This window comes from Miniopterus schreibersii, assembly GCF_964146895.1.
Source record: "Miniopterus schreibersii genome assembly, chromosome: 18".
Taxonomy (NCBI): domain Eukaryota; kingdom Metazoa; phylum Chordata; class Mammalia; order Chiroptera; family Miniopteridae; genus Miniopterus; species Miniopterus schreibersii.
Window position 1 is genome coordinate 34,438,007 of NC_138121.1, and position 18,630 is coordinate 34,456,636.

General features: G+C 37.7%; 1 protein-coding gene and 1 pseudogene across 4 annotated transcripts in view; both read right to left on the reverse strand.

The window, feature by feature from the left end:
- Positions 1 to 18,630, reverse strand: part of RBL2 (RB transcriptional corepressor like 2) — a 62,664-nt gene that overhangs the window by 30,254 nt on the left and 13,780 nt on the right. For all 3 annotated transcript variants that reach the window (XM_081118966.1, XM_081118967.1, XM_081118968.1), the window contains 15 exons: positions 17,973 to 18,101; positions 14,850 to 15,010; positions 14,702 to 14,766; positions 13,985 to 14,171; positions 10,372 to 10,538; positions 8,279 to 8,388; positions 7,504 to 7,607; positions 4,960 to 5,097; positions 3,998 to 4,162; positions 3,371 to 3,482; positions 2,210 to 2,479; positions 1,738 to 2,018; positions 1,478 to 1,654; positions 751 to 822; positions 36 to 141 (listed from right to left, as the gene is read on the reverse strand). In XM_081118966.1, the coding sequence (XP_080975092.1) occupies positions 36 to 141; positions 751 to 822; positions 1,478 to 1,654; positions 1,738 to 2,018; positions 2,210 to 2,479; positions 3,371 to 3,482; positions 3,998 to 4,162; positions 4,960 to 5,097; positions 7,504 to 7,607; positions 8,279 to 8,388; positions 10,372 to 10,538; positions 13,985 to 14,171; positions 14,702 to 14,766; positions 14,850 to 15,010; positions 17,973 to 18,101 (2,244 nt within the window). The remainder of the gene's footprint in view (positions 1 to 35; positions 142 to 750; positions 823 to 1,477; positions 1,655 to 1,737; positions 2,019 to 2,209; positions 2,480 to 3,370; positions 3,483 to 3,997; positions 4,163 to 4,959; positions 5,098 to 7,503; positions 7,608 to 8,278; positions 8,389 to 10,371; positions 10,539 to 13,984; positions 14,172 to 14,701; positions 14,767 to 14,849; positions 15,011 to 17,972; positions 18,102 to 18,630) is intronic.
- LOC308547970 (isocitrate dehydrogenase [NADP], mitochondrial pseudogene) lies at positions 15,939 to 17,433 on the reverse strand (annotated as a pseudogene). The gene has a single exon. The product of its transcript is annotated as an isocitrate dehydrogenase [NADP], mitochondrial pseudogene (transcript).

Consider the following 18,630-nt stretch of genomic DNA (forward strand, 5'->3'; position numbering starts at 1 on the left):
TATTTTGTATACCTGTTCATAAAGATCCCACTTACTTCTGTCTTTGTTTAGTTCTGTTGGAGAATTCTGGTGGCTTCTGCTGTCACTGCTGCCAGAATTTCTTCTTTTCCTTTTCCCTTTTATCAAAACACTTCTATACACCTTTAGAGAGACCACGAGAAGGGCACAGAAGTATTTATTGAATACATCCTAGACCATGTGACCTTGACATGTTAGTTAATTCTTGCAACAACCCTATGAAATAGTAGTAATCCTCCTCAGAGGAGGTTAATAAATGCAGCCAGGGTCATATAGCTATTAAATAACAGATCCAAGGTTGACACCAGGGCCTGTCTGGCTCGAAATTCAAGTGCTGCCTACAATACAACAGAGCAGTAATAATACCCAACCATAAAATGAAGTCATTCTAAGCCAAATACAGAGATCTCTTTAAGATAGATGAATAGTATTAAAAATAAAATGAGTTTTAAAATTTCGTTAAATGTTGTCTTGGTTAAATGTACTGTTTCCTAAACCCGACTGAAAGGTGACAAACCAAACAACTTCCTAGTTTATGGCTCCCGGTGATTAGCTGAACCAAGAAGCCTGCGGCTTCCTATCGTTAACCGCGTAGGAAAGGGGACAGACTAGAGACACCTTTGAAGTCAAGCCTCCGCTGTTCAACCTGGAGAGAAGGCCACAGAGCCAGTTCTGGGGGCTCTCTGTATTCATCAGACTCGCTTTTCCAGCCCCGAGAGGAAATGAGGTTACCTGGCTCCGGGCCTGTGGCTGAGTCCTGTAACAACGCATGATATTCTGGAAGGATCTGTCTTCTTTTGTGACCTGGAAAAGAATAAGTATTTTGTGAGAGAGACTGACTTCCAGCAAAATACTGGGTGGAGCACTATAAATTTGCTCCACAGTGAAACTGATGAAAATTATATTAAAAATCAGTCCCTTAAAGTGTCTGGAAATGGTCCTAAGAGCACACAACAAATGAAGATCTATTAAAGAAAATCTAAAATTCAGCAACAACAGAGGTAGCAAGTGTTATCTGAACCAAGACCTGGCATAAAATATACAGTAACAAATGAAAATTTCACTCGATGGACAAAACAGTATTTCGCTTACCAGGGAATCCTAATAAAATAATGGACAACTTCTCATCAGAAACTATGGAGGCAAAGAGGCAGTGGAACAACATATTCAATGTGCTCAAAGTAAAATATGTAAAGAATCCAGTATCCAACAAAGTTATCTTTCAAAAGTTAAAACGAAATGAATATAATCTTAGGTGCCCTGGCTGGTGTGGTCAATGGTTAGAGTGTCGGCCCGTGCACCAGGTCTCTGGTTCAATTCCTGGTCCCAGTCGGGGCAAGTGCTGGAGGCAACCAATGTCTCGCTCAAAAAAAAAAAAAAAAAATCAATGCAGAAAATATCCTCCAGTGAAGATTAAGGAAATAACATCTTTTTTCCTTTTATATTCTAAAGTACTCACTTTTGCCATCACATAAATGGCACACATTAACAACTGGTCCAGATGTCTGTCCATCATAAGATCAGGACACTGAATTATGGAGAATTCAAAGCAGGTCCAGATTTTTTTCCTTAGTTCATCTGAAATATCTAGTTTAGCACAAAGATCCCGAAGACGGACACCTGCTAAGTGGTAGACCTAGTAGATAAACAAAAACATTTCAAAACTTGTTTATCTAACACATTTCCCAAGCTCACAACTTAGAATGCATGAAAAATTACCTTTCTAAAGAAAAGTGATAAAGAGCTGGTCTTCCTGGGTCTAACACTGCTGCTGGTTAAAGGTGGGCCTTGTTTCTGCTGTTGTCCACCTTGGGAAATCTGTTGAATAGCCACTTGACCAGGGACTTGCAAGGTTGTTCCTGTCACCTGTTGAGAGCTCAAATTTCCAGCCAGGGCCTGAGCACTGAGGGGCTGAATGGGGCCTGTCACAGCTTGTGCCTGACCCCCAACATTGACTTGGACTGGGAAGAATGTTATCCCTCCATTTTCATTGGCAATACCTATAGTTTGTTACAAAGAAAAAAGCACAAAGGAAATGATAATACAAGGTTCTCTAGGCAGGGGTTTCCAATTCCTCCCAACTCAACACCCTTCCTAAATGCTTGTCTCGTCATCATTCCAGCCAAATCTCGGTAACTTTCCAATAAATGGCACAGAGAAAGAACTCGATATCCAACTCTGCCTTCCTTACCTTGTACAGGAATGGTCACAGTTTGCCCATTGTTGGCTGTGACAGTGGCTGTTGCCATGGTGACCAAAGTCTGTCCAGGAACTGGTGTGACAGGAACAGGCTCTCCAGATACGTTCTGCACAGGGACAGCATTGACTAGGGGCTGTGGTGGCATGCGCCCTGGTGTTCCTCTGTCGGAGGGGCTATCATTCTCAACAAATAGCCGTCTCCTGGTGGAGCTGGCTGTTGGAGAGCTGTACCTATCGTATAATGTGGTTGGAGACGTTATGCCTAGGGTAAAAAAAAAATCATTTAACTCAAGGAAACTGATATCTGACTTCCATCCAAGCTGTTATTAGTGTTCAAAAACTAATTGTTTTAAAATTATGAAGTATTTCAAACACTAAACAAAAATTACAGAGATCACATCATAGCTACATTCAAGTAATAAAAATTCAACTGAACACTATTATGAGCAAAATTTAAAGAGATTTTTCTGTATTTGTCTCCCAGCGCTCCCTTCGCTCCACCTTCTGGTAAACCAAACTAGACTTCGCCCCCCACTGCTACGAGCCTTGATGAGCAAGGGGCGACTTAGAAAATTACTTCTCCAGGATATGTCTGACCATATTCAGTTCCTACCTAACACTCATGAAAATGTGATTTTACCATGAACACACTACTTGTCAAGAGGACTTGATGGACTTGATATGCCTCCAGTACCATCTGGGAGCATCTCCCCCCTAGTTTTATGAGTCTTCATCTTTGTCCACATTTATATAATTACTAAAATTTAATAATGTCCTTCAGAAAGAATGAACATGCATGTTTTGGATTCAATTAAACTTAGTTTATTTTTTAAAAAACTTTATTGATAATTCTCATACATTACACTGATTTAAAATTATATAATGCAATGGTTTTTGGTATATCAATTTTTTAAAATTGTGGTAAAATACAGGGTGTCCCCCCAAAATGTATACATACTTTGAATAATTATAAAAGCAGTGTTTATTAAAATACATTTCATTTTCAAAATGTAATAGAATCAGCTGTTAAAGTGTGTATATATTGTTTTAGGACACCCTGTATATGCCCTCTAAACTTCACTTGCAGGTTTAGACAGAATTTAAATCCCCAGATATCAGGCCATATATCTTTGCCTTAGTATTTTAAACTTACTTCTTCCAAGTCCTCCAGTATCAGCACGAACTTCACTCACTCTTCTGGGAGTCAAAGGGGAGCCAGCAATACAAATTTCATCTGCTCTTTCCAGGTTCTGAGGTGGCATGACCTATAAAGAATTGTTTACATAGAATGCCATTATTCAAAATGCATTATAATTAAAAATACAATAATAATCTAAGGTAAAATAAAACCATCTTGGCTCATCAGTTATTCCATCTAACAGTTGTCTTTTCTACTTTCATACTAATGTTAAAATAAATTCTGGCAGGCTTAAAAATTTCCAAATCTAGTAAGTAGATATTAAATATAAATCAACAGTCCTTAGTGATTTGGAGAATTAGAGTATCAAGCATTCTAAGGTACAGAAATTTGATTAAGAAATCAAGACACAACACTGAACTCTTACTCTGTCACTAAAAACCTGGGGCAATCACAGATTATTTCTGATTCTTGTTTCCTATTAGATATAGGGATGATTGTACTGTATTAAACCCAGATGCTACCCTCCTACCCTGCATAAGGAAGACACTAAGTTTAACTGCTCCCTGTGAAAGAGGATTATGAAGACACTAGATATCGGTATACTTTTGTATAGAAAGGTGTTGAGATATTTTCACAAACCTCTTCACATGTAGGAACTCTGTTTTCATTCTCTCTGATTCTGTCCCAGAGTGGAGACTCTGGTTTCCAGGCCAAATGATCCAAGATCTGTTCTTCAATGTGATTGAGGTGTTTTACCACCTCTCTACAAAGGCCACCTTCTGCTCTAATGAATACTTCTATCACCTGAAATAAAGAAAAATGCCCTGGTTTAATAATTACTTTTACAAAATTTGTGTAAGTATAAAAATGGGTAAATTTAATTTTTTACATATTTATAGATACAACAAAGACAATTTATTAAAAATTCTAAGTTTCAAGAATAGTACTATTTTGAAACAGCTGTTCTTCCCTTCACTCTCTTTATAAATAATACTTAAACTGCTTGTATGAATCATATTAAATCTTTTTATAGTGCTGTATTTCAAAATGTTTTCAGTGAAAGAATATGTCTTATCTATTGACATTGAAAATATCTATGCCACTATAAAAATGTTTTGACTGCTGTATCTGAATTAAGTAAATTTGTACACTAAATTAATATTAAGAAGGAAACAACTACCAAATCAATGCCCTAACTCTGTGCCTCTATATAGCAAGTGAAAGAATTTGTTTCTGAAAAACAAATCCAATATTATTTAAATTCCATAAAGTAAAAAAAGATTGCTATATAACATTAGCTAGTGATATGTTTGCTATTTTTTAAAAAACCTTAAGCTCATAAAATGACAGTATCCTAAGTTTTCATGAAATAAAAGGAATCAAATGAAACTTTTACTGAGCATAGGTCTTGATTGTATAGTAAAATAATTTATATAGTTCTTAAGATTCTATTTCTTCTCTGCTCACCAAACAAAGTAGAAATTAGTAAGCATGTAATTAAAACAGAAGAAATGTACTTAGATATTAAAATGAACTAGACGGCTAACAATAGGAAGTTGGTCTCATCTATAATTTTATTAGTATCAGATTTTTATAAATACCTTATAAAAGTGATAAAGTGGCACATCAAATATTTCAGCAACAAATGGAAAATTCCCAGGAGGCTTGTAAGAAAAAGTGACAACCTCGAGGCAGCAAGCCAAGAGTGATCTGTGGAATGCATCTTGTTCCAGAATGACCTATAAAACAGTTATTAACATTTAGAAACATTAGTCAACTTTAGCAAGACATTTTATACCCAGTCAAGTCATTCTCTGGGTTAGTGAAAAAGAAGTAAGTGCTTAACAACTTTCAAAAATCTTACATATTATAAAATATAATAAAATTATATCCTGAACTAAAATGTACATATACTCTGATGCTTAGAATAATAATAATATGGAAAGATGTTACAAAACAGTATTTTACAGTAAGAGGCCACTGTTATGAAAAGATGGCTGTAAGGAGGACAGGTGACTTGGCTAGATGGTCATGGACCAAAAGTCAACATATTTATTCAGGGTAACATAATCACAGATGATTGTCACATTTACTTTTTTTTGCTTATTTATTTTCCTAAAGTGTAGATATTTTTTAATTAAAAAGTTATGTAGACACAAAAAGCATAGGCAACAAGAGGAAAAAATAGGTATATTAGACTTCATCAAAATTAAAACCTTTTGTGTATCAAAAACACTATCAATAAGGTGAAAAGACAACCCGCAGAATGGGAGAAAATATTTGTAAATCATATATCTGATACAGGACTAATGTATACCAAAAAGAATTGGAAGCACAGACTCAAAAAAATACTTGCATGCTGATGTTCATAACATGATTCACAACAGCCAAAAGGCGAAAACAAGTCTATCAACAGATGAATGGATACACAAAATGTAATATATACATATATGTGTGTGTGTGTGTATCCTTAAAAAGGAATAAAATTCTGCCCGGCTGGTGTGGCTCAGAGGTTGAGCATCAACCTATGATCCAGGAGGTCTTGGTTCAATTCCTGGTCAGGGCACTTGCCTGGGTTGGGGGCTCGATCCCCAGCAGGGGGAGAGGGTGAGTGTGTTTGCAGTAGGCAGCCGATCAATGACCCTCTCTCATCATTGATGTTTCTCTCTCTCTCTCTCGCCCTCTTCCTTCCTCTCTAAATATTAAAAGGAATAAAATCCTGATATATGCTACATGGATGAACCTTGTAAACATTATGCTAAGTGAAATAGGCCAGACAGAAAAGAACAAACACTGTATGATTATATGAGGTATCTAAAATAGGTAAATTTACAGAGAGAGAAAACAGAACAGAGGTTACCAGGGGCTACAGCAAGGAGTGAATGGGGAGTCACTACAGGTATAATCTATTGGTCTAGAACAGTAAATTCTGAATATGGCTAGTGTTAAGGGCTGCACAATACTGTGAATTAATGGGTAATGCCAGTGAATTGTGCACTTAAAAATGCTTAAGACTGTAAATTTTATATACTTTTTACTACAATAATGTTTAAAAAAAATAAATTTCTTAGGTGAGTATATAGGTATCCACTTACTATCAACCTCTAAACTACAGCTGTGTTTTATAATCCTTCTGTATGTGTTTCAGAATTTGAAAATTTGTCATAAAACAGCCTTTTAAATTCCTATAGCCATATGTATATATTTAAATATATTTTTATAGATTTTAGAGAGGAAGGGAGAGGGAAAGAAAGATAGAAACACTGATCAGCTGTCTCCTGCACACCCCCTACCACGGATCAAGCCCACAACTTGGGCATGTGCCCTCACTGGGAATTGAACCAGTGAACCCCTGAGTGCATGGGTCAATGCTCAGACACTGAGCCACACCAGCCAGGTGCCATATTTTTATATATATAAACAAGGAAATGTAAATAAATATAAAGAATTAGAACAATTATTGGTTAATTTTGTAATTTTCTTTAAAAGATTATTTAAGCCCTGCTGGGCATGGCTCAGCAGTTGAGGATTGACCTAGGATCCAGGAGATCGCAGATTGATTCCCAGTCAGGGTACATGCCCAGGTTGCAGGCTTGATCCCAGGTTGGGGGCAATCAGGAGGCAGCCCATCAATGACCCTCATCGATGTCTCTGTGTCTCTCTCCCCCTCTCCCTTCCTTTCTCTGGAATCAATAAAGATATATTTTTTTAAAAAGTTATTTACATTTCTTGACTAATAAAATCTAGGAAAAATAATTATTTTAGCCAAAGGGAAATGGCTGAATATTTGTTAAAGACCTACAGAGTCAATACTCAATTATTCTTGCTGTAGAAGGCTTAAATAAAAACCTGTTATTTAAAAACTCAGTTAAGATTAAGCCTAAATGTTTTAACCCTTGACTAGAGTTTTACTCCCCACAGAAATTATAAGTAGTAATACATGGCCTGCTGAAGTGAGACACTTAGGTGGGGGACTGGAGGTGAAAGAATTCAGAACACAAGTCTCCTTAGGTACCAATCTTATTTCCTCAAAGCCATAAATCATTTATTTTCTTTAATAATGGCCTATTTTGTTTTCTTGGTGGCTAGCGCCGACAGAAAACTACATTTTACTATGCTGATCAATACATTGGTTATTTACTCACAGATAAATCCATGTCTCCCAGTCTCTTTTGTTCCTGCTCAATAACAGATTCTAACACTTTATAGTAAAGCATCTCTGCAAAACGAAAATGTCTGCTGGCAATTTCTGCATAAATAATAAAAAAAATCACATGCAAAGAAAATAAATATTGTGAAAAATGAGGGTCCATCCCATCCCCTGCCTACAAAATAAAATTTAGAAACCAATACAACACCTCCTACAGTTCTTTTTCAATCATCCCTAAGATTCTTTAATTTTTTTCATGGTAAGACTTAAATGAAATTTTCACATAAAAAAGTGTAATAGCATTCCATTAAGATTGATCTCTTTTTTTTTTTTTCCGCCCCCCTCTTTGGTATGTTTGAACAGAGAAGCTCTATGATAAGAGGTGTACAGTTGGTTTACTTGGATTCCACTCATACTTGGCTTTAAATGATAACATCAAACAACTCCTAGCACAGGTCTGGGCATGAAAACAGCTATGTCTTCTGTTTTGTTCTTAATATTCTGAAGAATCACAATACTTCTATATTTAATATCCAAAGATTTTCCAAACAAAACTACCAGAAACTCAACATAATAAAGATAGTCTAAAATTTCTCTTACTGAGAAGGGCCCAGAAATCATTTGGTTGACAAAAAATTTAGACATCCATATTCTGGCACTCAATCTAAAAGCATAAATCTTTTCTTCACATTTCTGACTCAGTTACCAAGAAAGGATTCCACATAGTTAAACTTCAAGATGAGAACGATATAAACAATATTAAGCTTCACCTTTAGCACAATTACTGGAGTCCTCATCTGGCTGGGAATGCTGAGAATATATTTCAAACATTTCTTTCAATCTGTTGGCAATAGCCTTTGTTGGATCTCTAGAACATGTTCTAAAAAAAAAAAAAATACTGAATTTAAAGGTCTTGCCAAGTTACAAGTAATAAACTGTTTAAAACTCTGTATTTTTGCTAACCTATAAATATAAAATACTTTGAACACAAACTATATACTCCCCATACTGACCCGGAAGATCCTATACTTCCTTAACAAAAGTGTTGGTATTACTACTTTCAGTGAAAAAAATGTCTTCTGTAAAGTCGTACCTTCTACTGCAGTACGTTTAGCAACCTTAACCTGTGCCCATTTGATGTCCATGACTGGGCCCCGCACCCTACATGTCTGCAATCACTGATGAGCAACAAAACTGCCCTCAACTGTTTCCTCAACTGTCAACCAAGTGTACTGGGGGCAATACAACTTAAAACTCCTGGAAAAAAATAGAATGAAAGGGTATGTAATCGACACTATAGACTCATATAAACCATTCCTGGTATTCTACATCTTTTCCTGAAAACTAAGTTTATTTGATTTTTTTTAACTAGAAAGGCAATATATGTTCAATGCAGAAGCACAGATTATCACCATGTGGGCTTTTTTAACAACTATGTTTTTATCTTGATCATAAATATATATATTCGTTGTAAAAATATAGCAAGTTTAGAAAATTATAAAGAAAGTAAAAGCTATAATCCTACTAGAGCTAGCTACTGAATATCATATATAAACAGAATTCTTGAACATATAGACACTAGGAAGCAGTCCTCACCAGACGATGAATTTGTTTACACCTTGATCTTTCTGTTGTTCATAAGTCACCCAAGGTAACTTTTTACAAAAAGTTTTACCTAGTATCTACTGGTATTTAAATACCACGAATGGTATTTAAGATTAAAGAAGCTGCTACATCTGGTTAAAGATTGTACAAAGATTTGGAAAATACAGAGATTAAATCAGGCTTCTAAAATGTACTTATAAAATACTTATGAATTCTAGGTAAACAAGGTCCATTTTAAAAACATGACTTACGAAGAGGTCATACAGACATAGCCTATTGGGTGCTAATCACAATCAAGCTTATGAAAAAACTAGATTTCATGAAAATGTAAAGGAAAATTAGTAGCCTTGGTATTTAATGAGTCCAGCTATGAGTGGGGAATTACTCATATATGTATACTGGGCCTTCCTATATCATATCACCTGAAGTATAATGGGCCCCTAGAGGGACTATGTCATCAAATCATAAACTTTTAGGACAAACATCCTGTTCAGGCTAAGGGTGTTTTATAGAGCTTACAGAAGTTATGTGGTTTTAAATTGGTTATAAATTTAACTGTCTATGTTTTCCAATAGGACCCACCCTACAGAAATGTGCTCAGGTCCAATCCTCTTCATGAAGTCCCATGACAACTACCATCTTTACTGATTCCCCTCCCTGAGATCTTATGACAGAACAGTTGGTAACAGATACTTTGGCGCTTTAGTCTACAGGGTCTAGTGTTGTTAGTTACTCTTGTGCTGAATTAAGGAAATCTGAGTGCTATGGACTGAATGTTTGGTCTCCCCAGTGCCCAAATTCATGTTGAAACCTAATCCCCAATGTGATGCCATTTGGAGCATTTGGGAAGTGATTAGGTCATGAGGCTGGAGCCCTCCTGAATGGAATTAGTATCCTTATAAAAGATCCTAAAGGGATTCCTTGCTTCCTTCAGCCATGTGAGGACCCAGCAAAAAGACATAAGGAAGCAGTCCTCATCAGACAACGAATCTGTTGACACCTTGATCTTCCTGTTGTTCATAAGCCACCTAATGTATGTATTCTATTATAGCAGCCCAAACAGACTAAGATACTGAGGAAAAATGATCATCATCTAATCATACATCTTATATTGCTATGTCTTCTGTAGACTAACAACAGGACTGAGCATACAACTGATATAAAGTTATTAATGAGTAAATTAAGGCACTAATAGTGAGAAATTAAATTAGAAAATAGTCCAGCCAAATCTTAGAAGGCAAGAAGGGCTCATACAAACCTTAGAATCTGCTCCAGTTTCTGACTTGGTGCATTTTTGAGGCCTGTCAGCATGGTGTGAAGACGGCTCAAGCTGTGTGTAGCTGTAGACACTGGAGTCACACAAGGGCTGTTATCCTTAACGTACCTCACACCAGTAAGTGGTGTGGAGATTCTAAGTGCTCTAGACTATAGAGGGAAGAAGAACATTATTTTAGGTTGGAAAGATATTTGATTACTTCACAAATGAGAACTGAAGTCAGTCAGACTTTATCTTTAACAAATTTTAGTGATTCAAACATCACCATTCTTGGAATTTAAACATAACACCACTAAAGCATCAAGATCCATATGAAGATGTATGAAAGGATAATCTGTATTTTAGCTAACTAAGGAGTTTGCTCTTAAAAGTTAAATCTTTAAGATAAAGCATATTTCCCTATGATCCTTCCTTCAAAACTTAAGATTGAAGGCAAAAATAAGCATTAAAAAATTAAGAATATCTTTGAGAAACAGCTAGCATCTACTGCTATTTTTGTAAATACCCAAATATTGACAAAAGAAAGCTGTGAAATAAATCTGGCCCAAATGAAATCCATGACTTAACAAAAGTTCACCTGAATGATCAAATCTGCTTCAGAGAGGATAACACAAACACCGCTGGAGCAGAATGCGGACTGGTGAGAAGAGCCCTCTTGCCCCTCCTTCACCTTTATTTGCTATACCCCATCAGTTTCTCCCCGAAAGTAAACAGAGCTTCACATAAATAAGTGTTAAGTCAACATTCTTGAATACAAACATGAAAAAGAATTTAAGCATGAATGTATATGCTAATAAAACATCTTTTTCTAATTTTTCCAACAAACTCTTAAAGGTTAAGATAGCTTAAGAATGTTTTTTAATATTCAAGATAAAGTGTATTTCCCCATGTATTATATGTTCTTATTTTAGAGACAGTTGTAAAAACACCTAGCAAAAATTTCACCTGGCAACAGAACCACTCAAGCTTGAGACATAGAAAAGCACAGAAATTAACCAGAGAAATAAATCTATATGCTTTTTTTGTGACTTAAACAGTAAAGTCAAGACTTCTACTTTGTTTCAAAGAAATTAATTCTATATATTGTTTAGGCCAATAAGGTGATCTGGGTAGGTTAAATACATTCAGAAGGTTGCTCCCTGCCCCAGACAGCTTTCATTGCAGCCAGCTTCTTCCCTGTATATGAACCAATGCTGTGCTGGGAGGGCATTTACAGGAGAAGCAACAGCAGCCAGCAGCATCTCACCGCCTTGCCTAAAGGTAACAGTGCTTCCACAAAGGAAATGAGGTATGATGACCACAGACTCCTGCCTACAGTCCTCAAGGTCAGCACTGGCTTCCTGGCAGCACTGTTTAAACTCCTAGCTTAAAGCTTCTTGTGCATTCTGAGTAAGAGGAGTCTTTCTCTAACTCACGTATAAATATTAAGCTGATATTTTAAAAATATTAAGATGTTTCTTCTCTAAGTAAAGACTCTTGAATTTTGGAGCTCTGTTTTCAGACGTCTTTTATTGTCTAACAACTCAGATTACCACTAGGTAATCTCTCTTCATCCATGACCCCTAACCTCTGTGGTGAACTTCAGTCTTCCATATCTAAACTGCCCACTCAACTTCTCTACTAAGATGCCTAAAAGACATCTCAAACTTAACATGCTCTTAACCCTAACTCTTGATTTCTTTCCCCAAACTTGCTCTTCCCCCTCAGTAAATGTTAATAGTAAACATTCAAGAAATGCCTATGTGCCAAGCACTGACTACAGTACTGGTCATAGCCCTCAGGAAGCTTATATTCTAACACTGGGAGACAGATAATAAACGATCACCTCCATCTATCTACCTGCCTCTCTCTCTCTTCTCTCTCTTACTGTCAGACAAACAATTCTTTTTTTTCTACTTACCTACCATGAGACAATGATAAATAGTAAGAGGAATCATAATCACAGAGCAAGGGGAAAAAGAAGTCCTGAGGGTTGGGGAGGATGGTGGTGGTTATCACTTTATACAGCAGTATCAGAGACCTGAATGAAGTGAGGAAGTGAACTGCATGAAAACCTGGAAGAAACAGGCTCTAACAGTGGAAACAGCAGGGCAAAGGCTTTGAGTTGGGGTACATTTGGCACACCTGCAGAATGAAAGAGGAGGCTAGCTGTGGCATGAGTGGACTGGATGTGGAGGAAAATGGTAGGAGATGGATTTAGAGAGGGAGCAGGGTTAGATCCCTGAAGACCTTATGGGTATTTCTAAGGACTTAAACTTTTATACTGTTTACCCAACTGAAGTCATCACTGTTTTCTTTCTCTCATACCCTAGATCCAAACGATCAGTAGATCCTTTGGGTGCTTTCTCCAAAATACAGCTCCAATAGAATCATTTCCTTGATCCAAGCCACTGTAATCCACCACCAGAATCACTGCAATAGCTTCCTAATTCCCTGCTTTCACCCTGGCCGTCCTCCTCCCACCTTTAAAAATGCAAATGAGATTACATCAGTCACTGTTTTCCCTGTCACCTTCCAACCGCTTTCCTCTCAATCACAGCAAAAGCAAAAATTTTTACCATGGCTTCCAAAGCCTATATGGTCAGCCTGTCCCTTTTGTCCCTCACCTCCCCTTTCTTAATCACTTTCCTTCACTCACTCCATTCCTACCACACTGGCATTCTCACTGTTCCTCCAAAAAGCCGATCATGCTCCTACCTCATGGCTCTGCACTTGCTGTGCTCTTGGCTTTAAATACATTTCGCAGCTATTCACGTGACTCGCTTCCTCACTTCAGGTAATCTTTCCCAGCCACCCTACCTACCATAGCCCAAGGCCCACCCATTCTCCCTTCTCCCCAGTACTTTATACTATTACTCTATGTTTCCTCATATGTCATCATCTGATATACATATACTTACCCTGTCTACCCCCCCACTGGAATATATGGCAGGACGTTCTGGACCGTTCTGTCTGAGCATCCTGTGTGCAGGATACAATCTGGCACACAGAACACCTTTAGAGTATTGCATGAATAACCAGACCAGCCTTAAGTCTGGCCTTCCAGGTGGGCTATCCCTGGAATCATCCAGGCTGCCTCTGCAGGCACCTGGCAGAAGTGTATTTTCTGTTAAACCACACAACAGGAGGGACACTCTTAGTCTCCATCATTGTAAGCGTCTGCATGACATGACACCACATGACCCCCAAACTCAGTTTAAAATAATTTTCTTAAAGCCTACAGATTCTCAGGTTCCCTAGTCTTACATAAAGGAACCAATGTAGGTCAATCGGTATTTTCTAAATGCCTACTATTTTCAATATTTAAAGGCTGTATATTACTGGCCCATCTTTTTAAAACCAACAATCATCAACATGAAACATTCACTTAAATGTATATGAAATTCTCTTTTTCCCAGATCTAACAAAAAACTCTGAAAATTGATGTTAACAAAAATTAAATAAGTAAACAAAAATTGAGATAATTTTTCCAATTAAAGTAAATATGGTGGGAATTTTTTTCACAATTGAAGTAAAACACACACAAAAGTTACCAAAATATAAGGACCTGCATGCGTGGGCCCCTGTACTTCTACTTTGGCCTGCCTCAGCTTACCTTGTCGAAGTGCTGCTGCAAGATGTTTTTCACCTGCACCCTTTCAGCAGTCTCTGTTCCTGACCCAGTGTTCAGACACCTGGAGATCGTCCCAATTTCCTCTTCAGCATCCTCTCCAAGAAATATCCGTTCATCTAAATTCCCAACAGATAAAACATACTCCTCATAGGCCTTATTGATGGCTTTACTAAAGGAAGGAAAGAAAAAAAGACAAAATGTACACTCATAGAACTGCCATTTCATTTAATGTTTTAGTCCACTTAATTATTTCATTTTTTAATTTACTACAAGTTCTACTAACTCTGTGAAAGTTCAACTTTAGTGGGATCACTGTTAACTATAAAAGCTGAGGAGTATCTGCACTATGCTCACCCATCTACATAGCATACTTCACTGACAGTGTTTCAGGGAGGGTATACTGCACTGATCTGCCTGGTAAGTGCAGCTTCTGGTGAGAAACTTAATTATCTCTCCTCGCTGCTCTAGGCACCTTTACAGACCTCAGTACTCCCACATCATTTTTCACCTGAGTAGTTCCAAAAGAATTTATTTCAAAAATTATGAACCAAAAGCTTAACTACTAAAGCCTTCAAGAAAAGCAATACAATTTTTAATAAATTTTAAAATGTTCTTAAAGTAATAGTTAATCACTAAACTCTGAGGTTTTCTAAGCACAAATTTTAAATATTAAGATTGTTTAATAACAGAAGTACTTACAAATTCTCTCCAAAGTTCCCAGGCTCTAAAAACCCAGTAAGGTTTTCTTCTTTTCCCTTAAGGAGCTATGATGAAAGAAAAGATCCTTAAGTTATCATATAAATCAAATCTTTCCCCAGAAAATATTTTCACACTACTACTTACAAACCTTTTTTTCATAAAGTTTCCTTATGTAGGGTTTCCAGAAATGTTCCTTTATTCCCTTTGCTTCCAAAACTAGGCCGTCATGTAAGGAACAGAGTTTCTCAATGACACAAGGTGGGTCAGAGGAAGGCTTAGAATCCTTAGCATGAAAATCTTCAGATAGGCCTATGATGGATAGAATCACAGAACAGAGATAGCAGGTAGCAGTCAAGAAACCAAGTTGTAACAAACTAAAATATAAAGATGCAGAGTCTAATCAGCATCAGTTACCATATGGATAAATAGGAAATAGTGTATAAGGGCCTAATTTGACTCTAAATATACTGCTAAAATAGCAAATAGAGATCAAGTGTACCACTACTCAAAAGATTTATTCAATCATGTATCTAGAGATGGTTAATAAAAAATAATTTTATTATGCTAAAAGATCTAAAAACACAAATACCTAGCTTTGCAAATAAGCCTTACATTCAAATAAAAAATACCACTTTAAGAGATTACTGTCCAAAGTATATACTATTTACATACTTTCACTAAATTACATGTGTTTGTTTATATTAATTTACAGATAATCTTGGCCTAGTCTCAGTGGGAAAAAAATAAAAGGGGAAAAAATGAAGGGAAACAGCTATATAGAAATATAAAGCAGAGTTAGGAAGGAAAAGGAAAAGACAGAATACAAAGAACATTAAATTTACCAAACCAGGAGCAACTTATAACTCCATTAACTTTAAATATCTACTCTGAGAGTCAGACAAGCTGAAATTCTAATTGTAACCACTCCCAAACTGACAATTACTCAATCCTACCATGGCATTATTCAAATATCAGCATTATTATATACTACTAGTGCTATGAATACTTTCTAATATTTTCTTTGTAGATCATAATTTGGTCTGTTACTATATACATCATTCATAGAAACTACATACCTTAAAGCCTACTAAACACTGGCAAAATAACTATCATTTCCATAAAGCTTTTTGTGTCTGTGAAAGATTTTAGTAGCTAAATATGGCACCATGTGTTCCAAGGGGGATATAAATTACAGTATGTAAAACATACTGACAGGCTGAGGTAAAATACACTGTTCCTACCCCGTGTCACCATGAGGGGAAACATTGATACTTTTAAAAACATCTTGCTGATAAAAAGTGTCCCCTAGAAAAGCCTCCTGACAGGGCTGGGGCTCACCCTCCACCACGTGTTGAAGGATGGGTGTCCCCCACAGCAGCCAGGCAGCGCACCCCACCCCACTACAGCTGGCCTGGGCTTTGTCCAGGTTGCTCCTGATGGCATCCAAGAAGTCTGAGGTGTTCAGGAAGTGCTTGTTCAGCTTCACGTTGCTGAGACCATAAACACAACCTGTCAGGTCCTTGGTCATGGACAGTGGTTTCCACGTCTGAATGCACATCTTCTCCAGGGTCTAGAAAAACCTGATGAGGTCCTGGTTCCCATCCAGCTCCTACCAGCACTCCCAGCTATGGGTCCGGGCAAAGATGCTGGTGATGGGCTTAGTGTTAGTAGGCTGGCCTTTCTGGAGCTCCTGATAGTGGCAGGTGACCATCCCATGAGCAGCCTCAGCCTCAATGGTCTTCCCATCCAGGCAGACCAGCACAGATGTCATCAGGCCAAGGGAACCAAAGCCCTGGGCCAAAATATCCAAATGCACGTCTCTATCATAGTTCTTGCAGGCCCACACAAAACCACCTAAAGACTTGGGAACCAGAGCCACCATCTCATCACTGAGCCACTGCTCGTACCAGCTCATATTCTCACCTAATTCGGTCTTACCAGTGCTTCTCAAAGATCTCCTGGAAGATGTCCTTGAAGCACCCGTCCTAGGCTTTCAGAACGGGGTTCTTCGTAGAGTGGCCACTTCTTCTGAGTAGCATAATGGAAACAGCTGTGCACAAAACCTGAGGTGGACTAGGTGTACGTGCTTGTGCCCATGCCTCCGGCAGAGAAGCTACATACTGCCCACTCCTTAGCCCTGCTGCTGTCCTTCCGGATGACGACCATCTTAAGGTGCCAGACGGTCGGCCACTAAGTCTGTGGCCTTCTACTGGTGGCCATGGGTATGCCTGCCAATGGTGATGAGCTTGGTCCAGCCAGGAACAAGGCAGGAATCTTCTTGCAGATGACGGGCCCCCTCCTGGAAGAGAGTTCCGCCAAGGATGTTCTGAATGGTTCCACTGGGATTCTTCAATCTCTTCTTCGGCTTGAATTCTTCCACATGGGCCTTGTCAGGGGTGATGGTGGCATACTTGACAGCCACACTGTTAATTCTGGGTGGCCAATGCAGTTAGTGGGGACCTGGTCATCAGTCTGTTTGAGGTTTGGGAGCCCCAGGTCGAAATACTGGAGCTTGATGTTCATGTGGGGCAGGACGAGTGTCTCTTTGATGAACTGCCAGATACTACAGGTCTCTCATTGCTGTCAATCTCCAGCACTGGCTTAGCCCCCATGACCTTCTTGTTGGCATAGTGGTGCCATGGCTGGTCCTGCAAGCTGGGGCCTGTCACCCAAGCTGGCCCAGAGCCCAAGGCTCTGCTAAACAAGAGTACGACCTACAGGTAGCCAGCCATCCCAAACAGATGAGGCAAGGGAACGAACCAGGCAGATGAGATCCGAGCGCCAGCCGCAGGTTCAGCTGCTGGCAGTGGGATGCCCAGACCTGGCCATTTCCACATAGCTTTTACTTTAAGAACTGAAAATTTATTTTCCTTATTTTATAACCATAACTACTCCTGTGTAGAAAATATCTAAAATGTACAGTGTGCCCCAGACACAAACTTGCCAATGTAGAAAAATATCATCAGCTTTAATGCCATCTTTGCTACTCTGGATTTCTAAATTCCTTCTTCTTGTTGAGTATATATTTCAGAAACTTCTAGTGATTATCTAAGACTTTAAACTTCATGATATTTGCAATTGCTTTTTCCATAAATGTTGTTACAGAGACCTTGACTCCTAATTACAAGTACTCTGGGAAGCAATGATGATGGAGCTTTTTGAAGCACTATGTTCTCTACTGCTAAGAAACCTGCAATATGTATAAAATTCCCAAGAGTAAACACAATGTAGAAATGTGAGTTGTCCAATCATCTTTGATTTACGAACTTACCTTTAAAATTAGGGTTCACAAGTTCTTTACGATTAGAACATTGAAGGGCATTTCCATAAACTAAGTCCAAAGCACACAGGAGAAGATGATAAGAATTGACCAAATCATCACTGATCATGGGGAAATTACCTATAGGATTATAGAGAGTTAGGAAGTTAAACATGCATCCACTTTACAGTATGTTAAAAATAATTTCTTCCTTTACTTAAAAAGACATTATACAACACTGTACCAAGCAAACTCAAGAGCTACATAAAGTGCTGTGGCAAATTTACACTTTGAAATATTATAGTTTAATTCCTAAGAGTTTAATGAAAACTAAAGCTTTACTTAACATACCATTTGTCTGCTTAGTATTCATTAAGTAAGCACTGTTAGCTGACCAGAATTTTATCATCATTGGTTTTTCCTTTGACAATTCAGAACACAAACAACTTCATAAATTATCTCAAACTGTAAGAAATTGTTTTATATGAAAATATCTTTCTGTCAAGAAAATTAGTAGAAATACTTACATGTAAACAGCTGAAAAATTATTCATGTAATCATTTTTTTATGTATGTACTTTTAAAAGGCTATAACCTATAATTAGACTCCTAACAGTAACATTTTAAATAATTATCTAATATGAACACAAGCTCATACAAATTAATGCAAC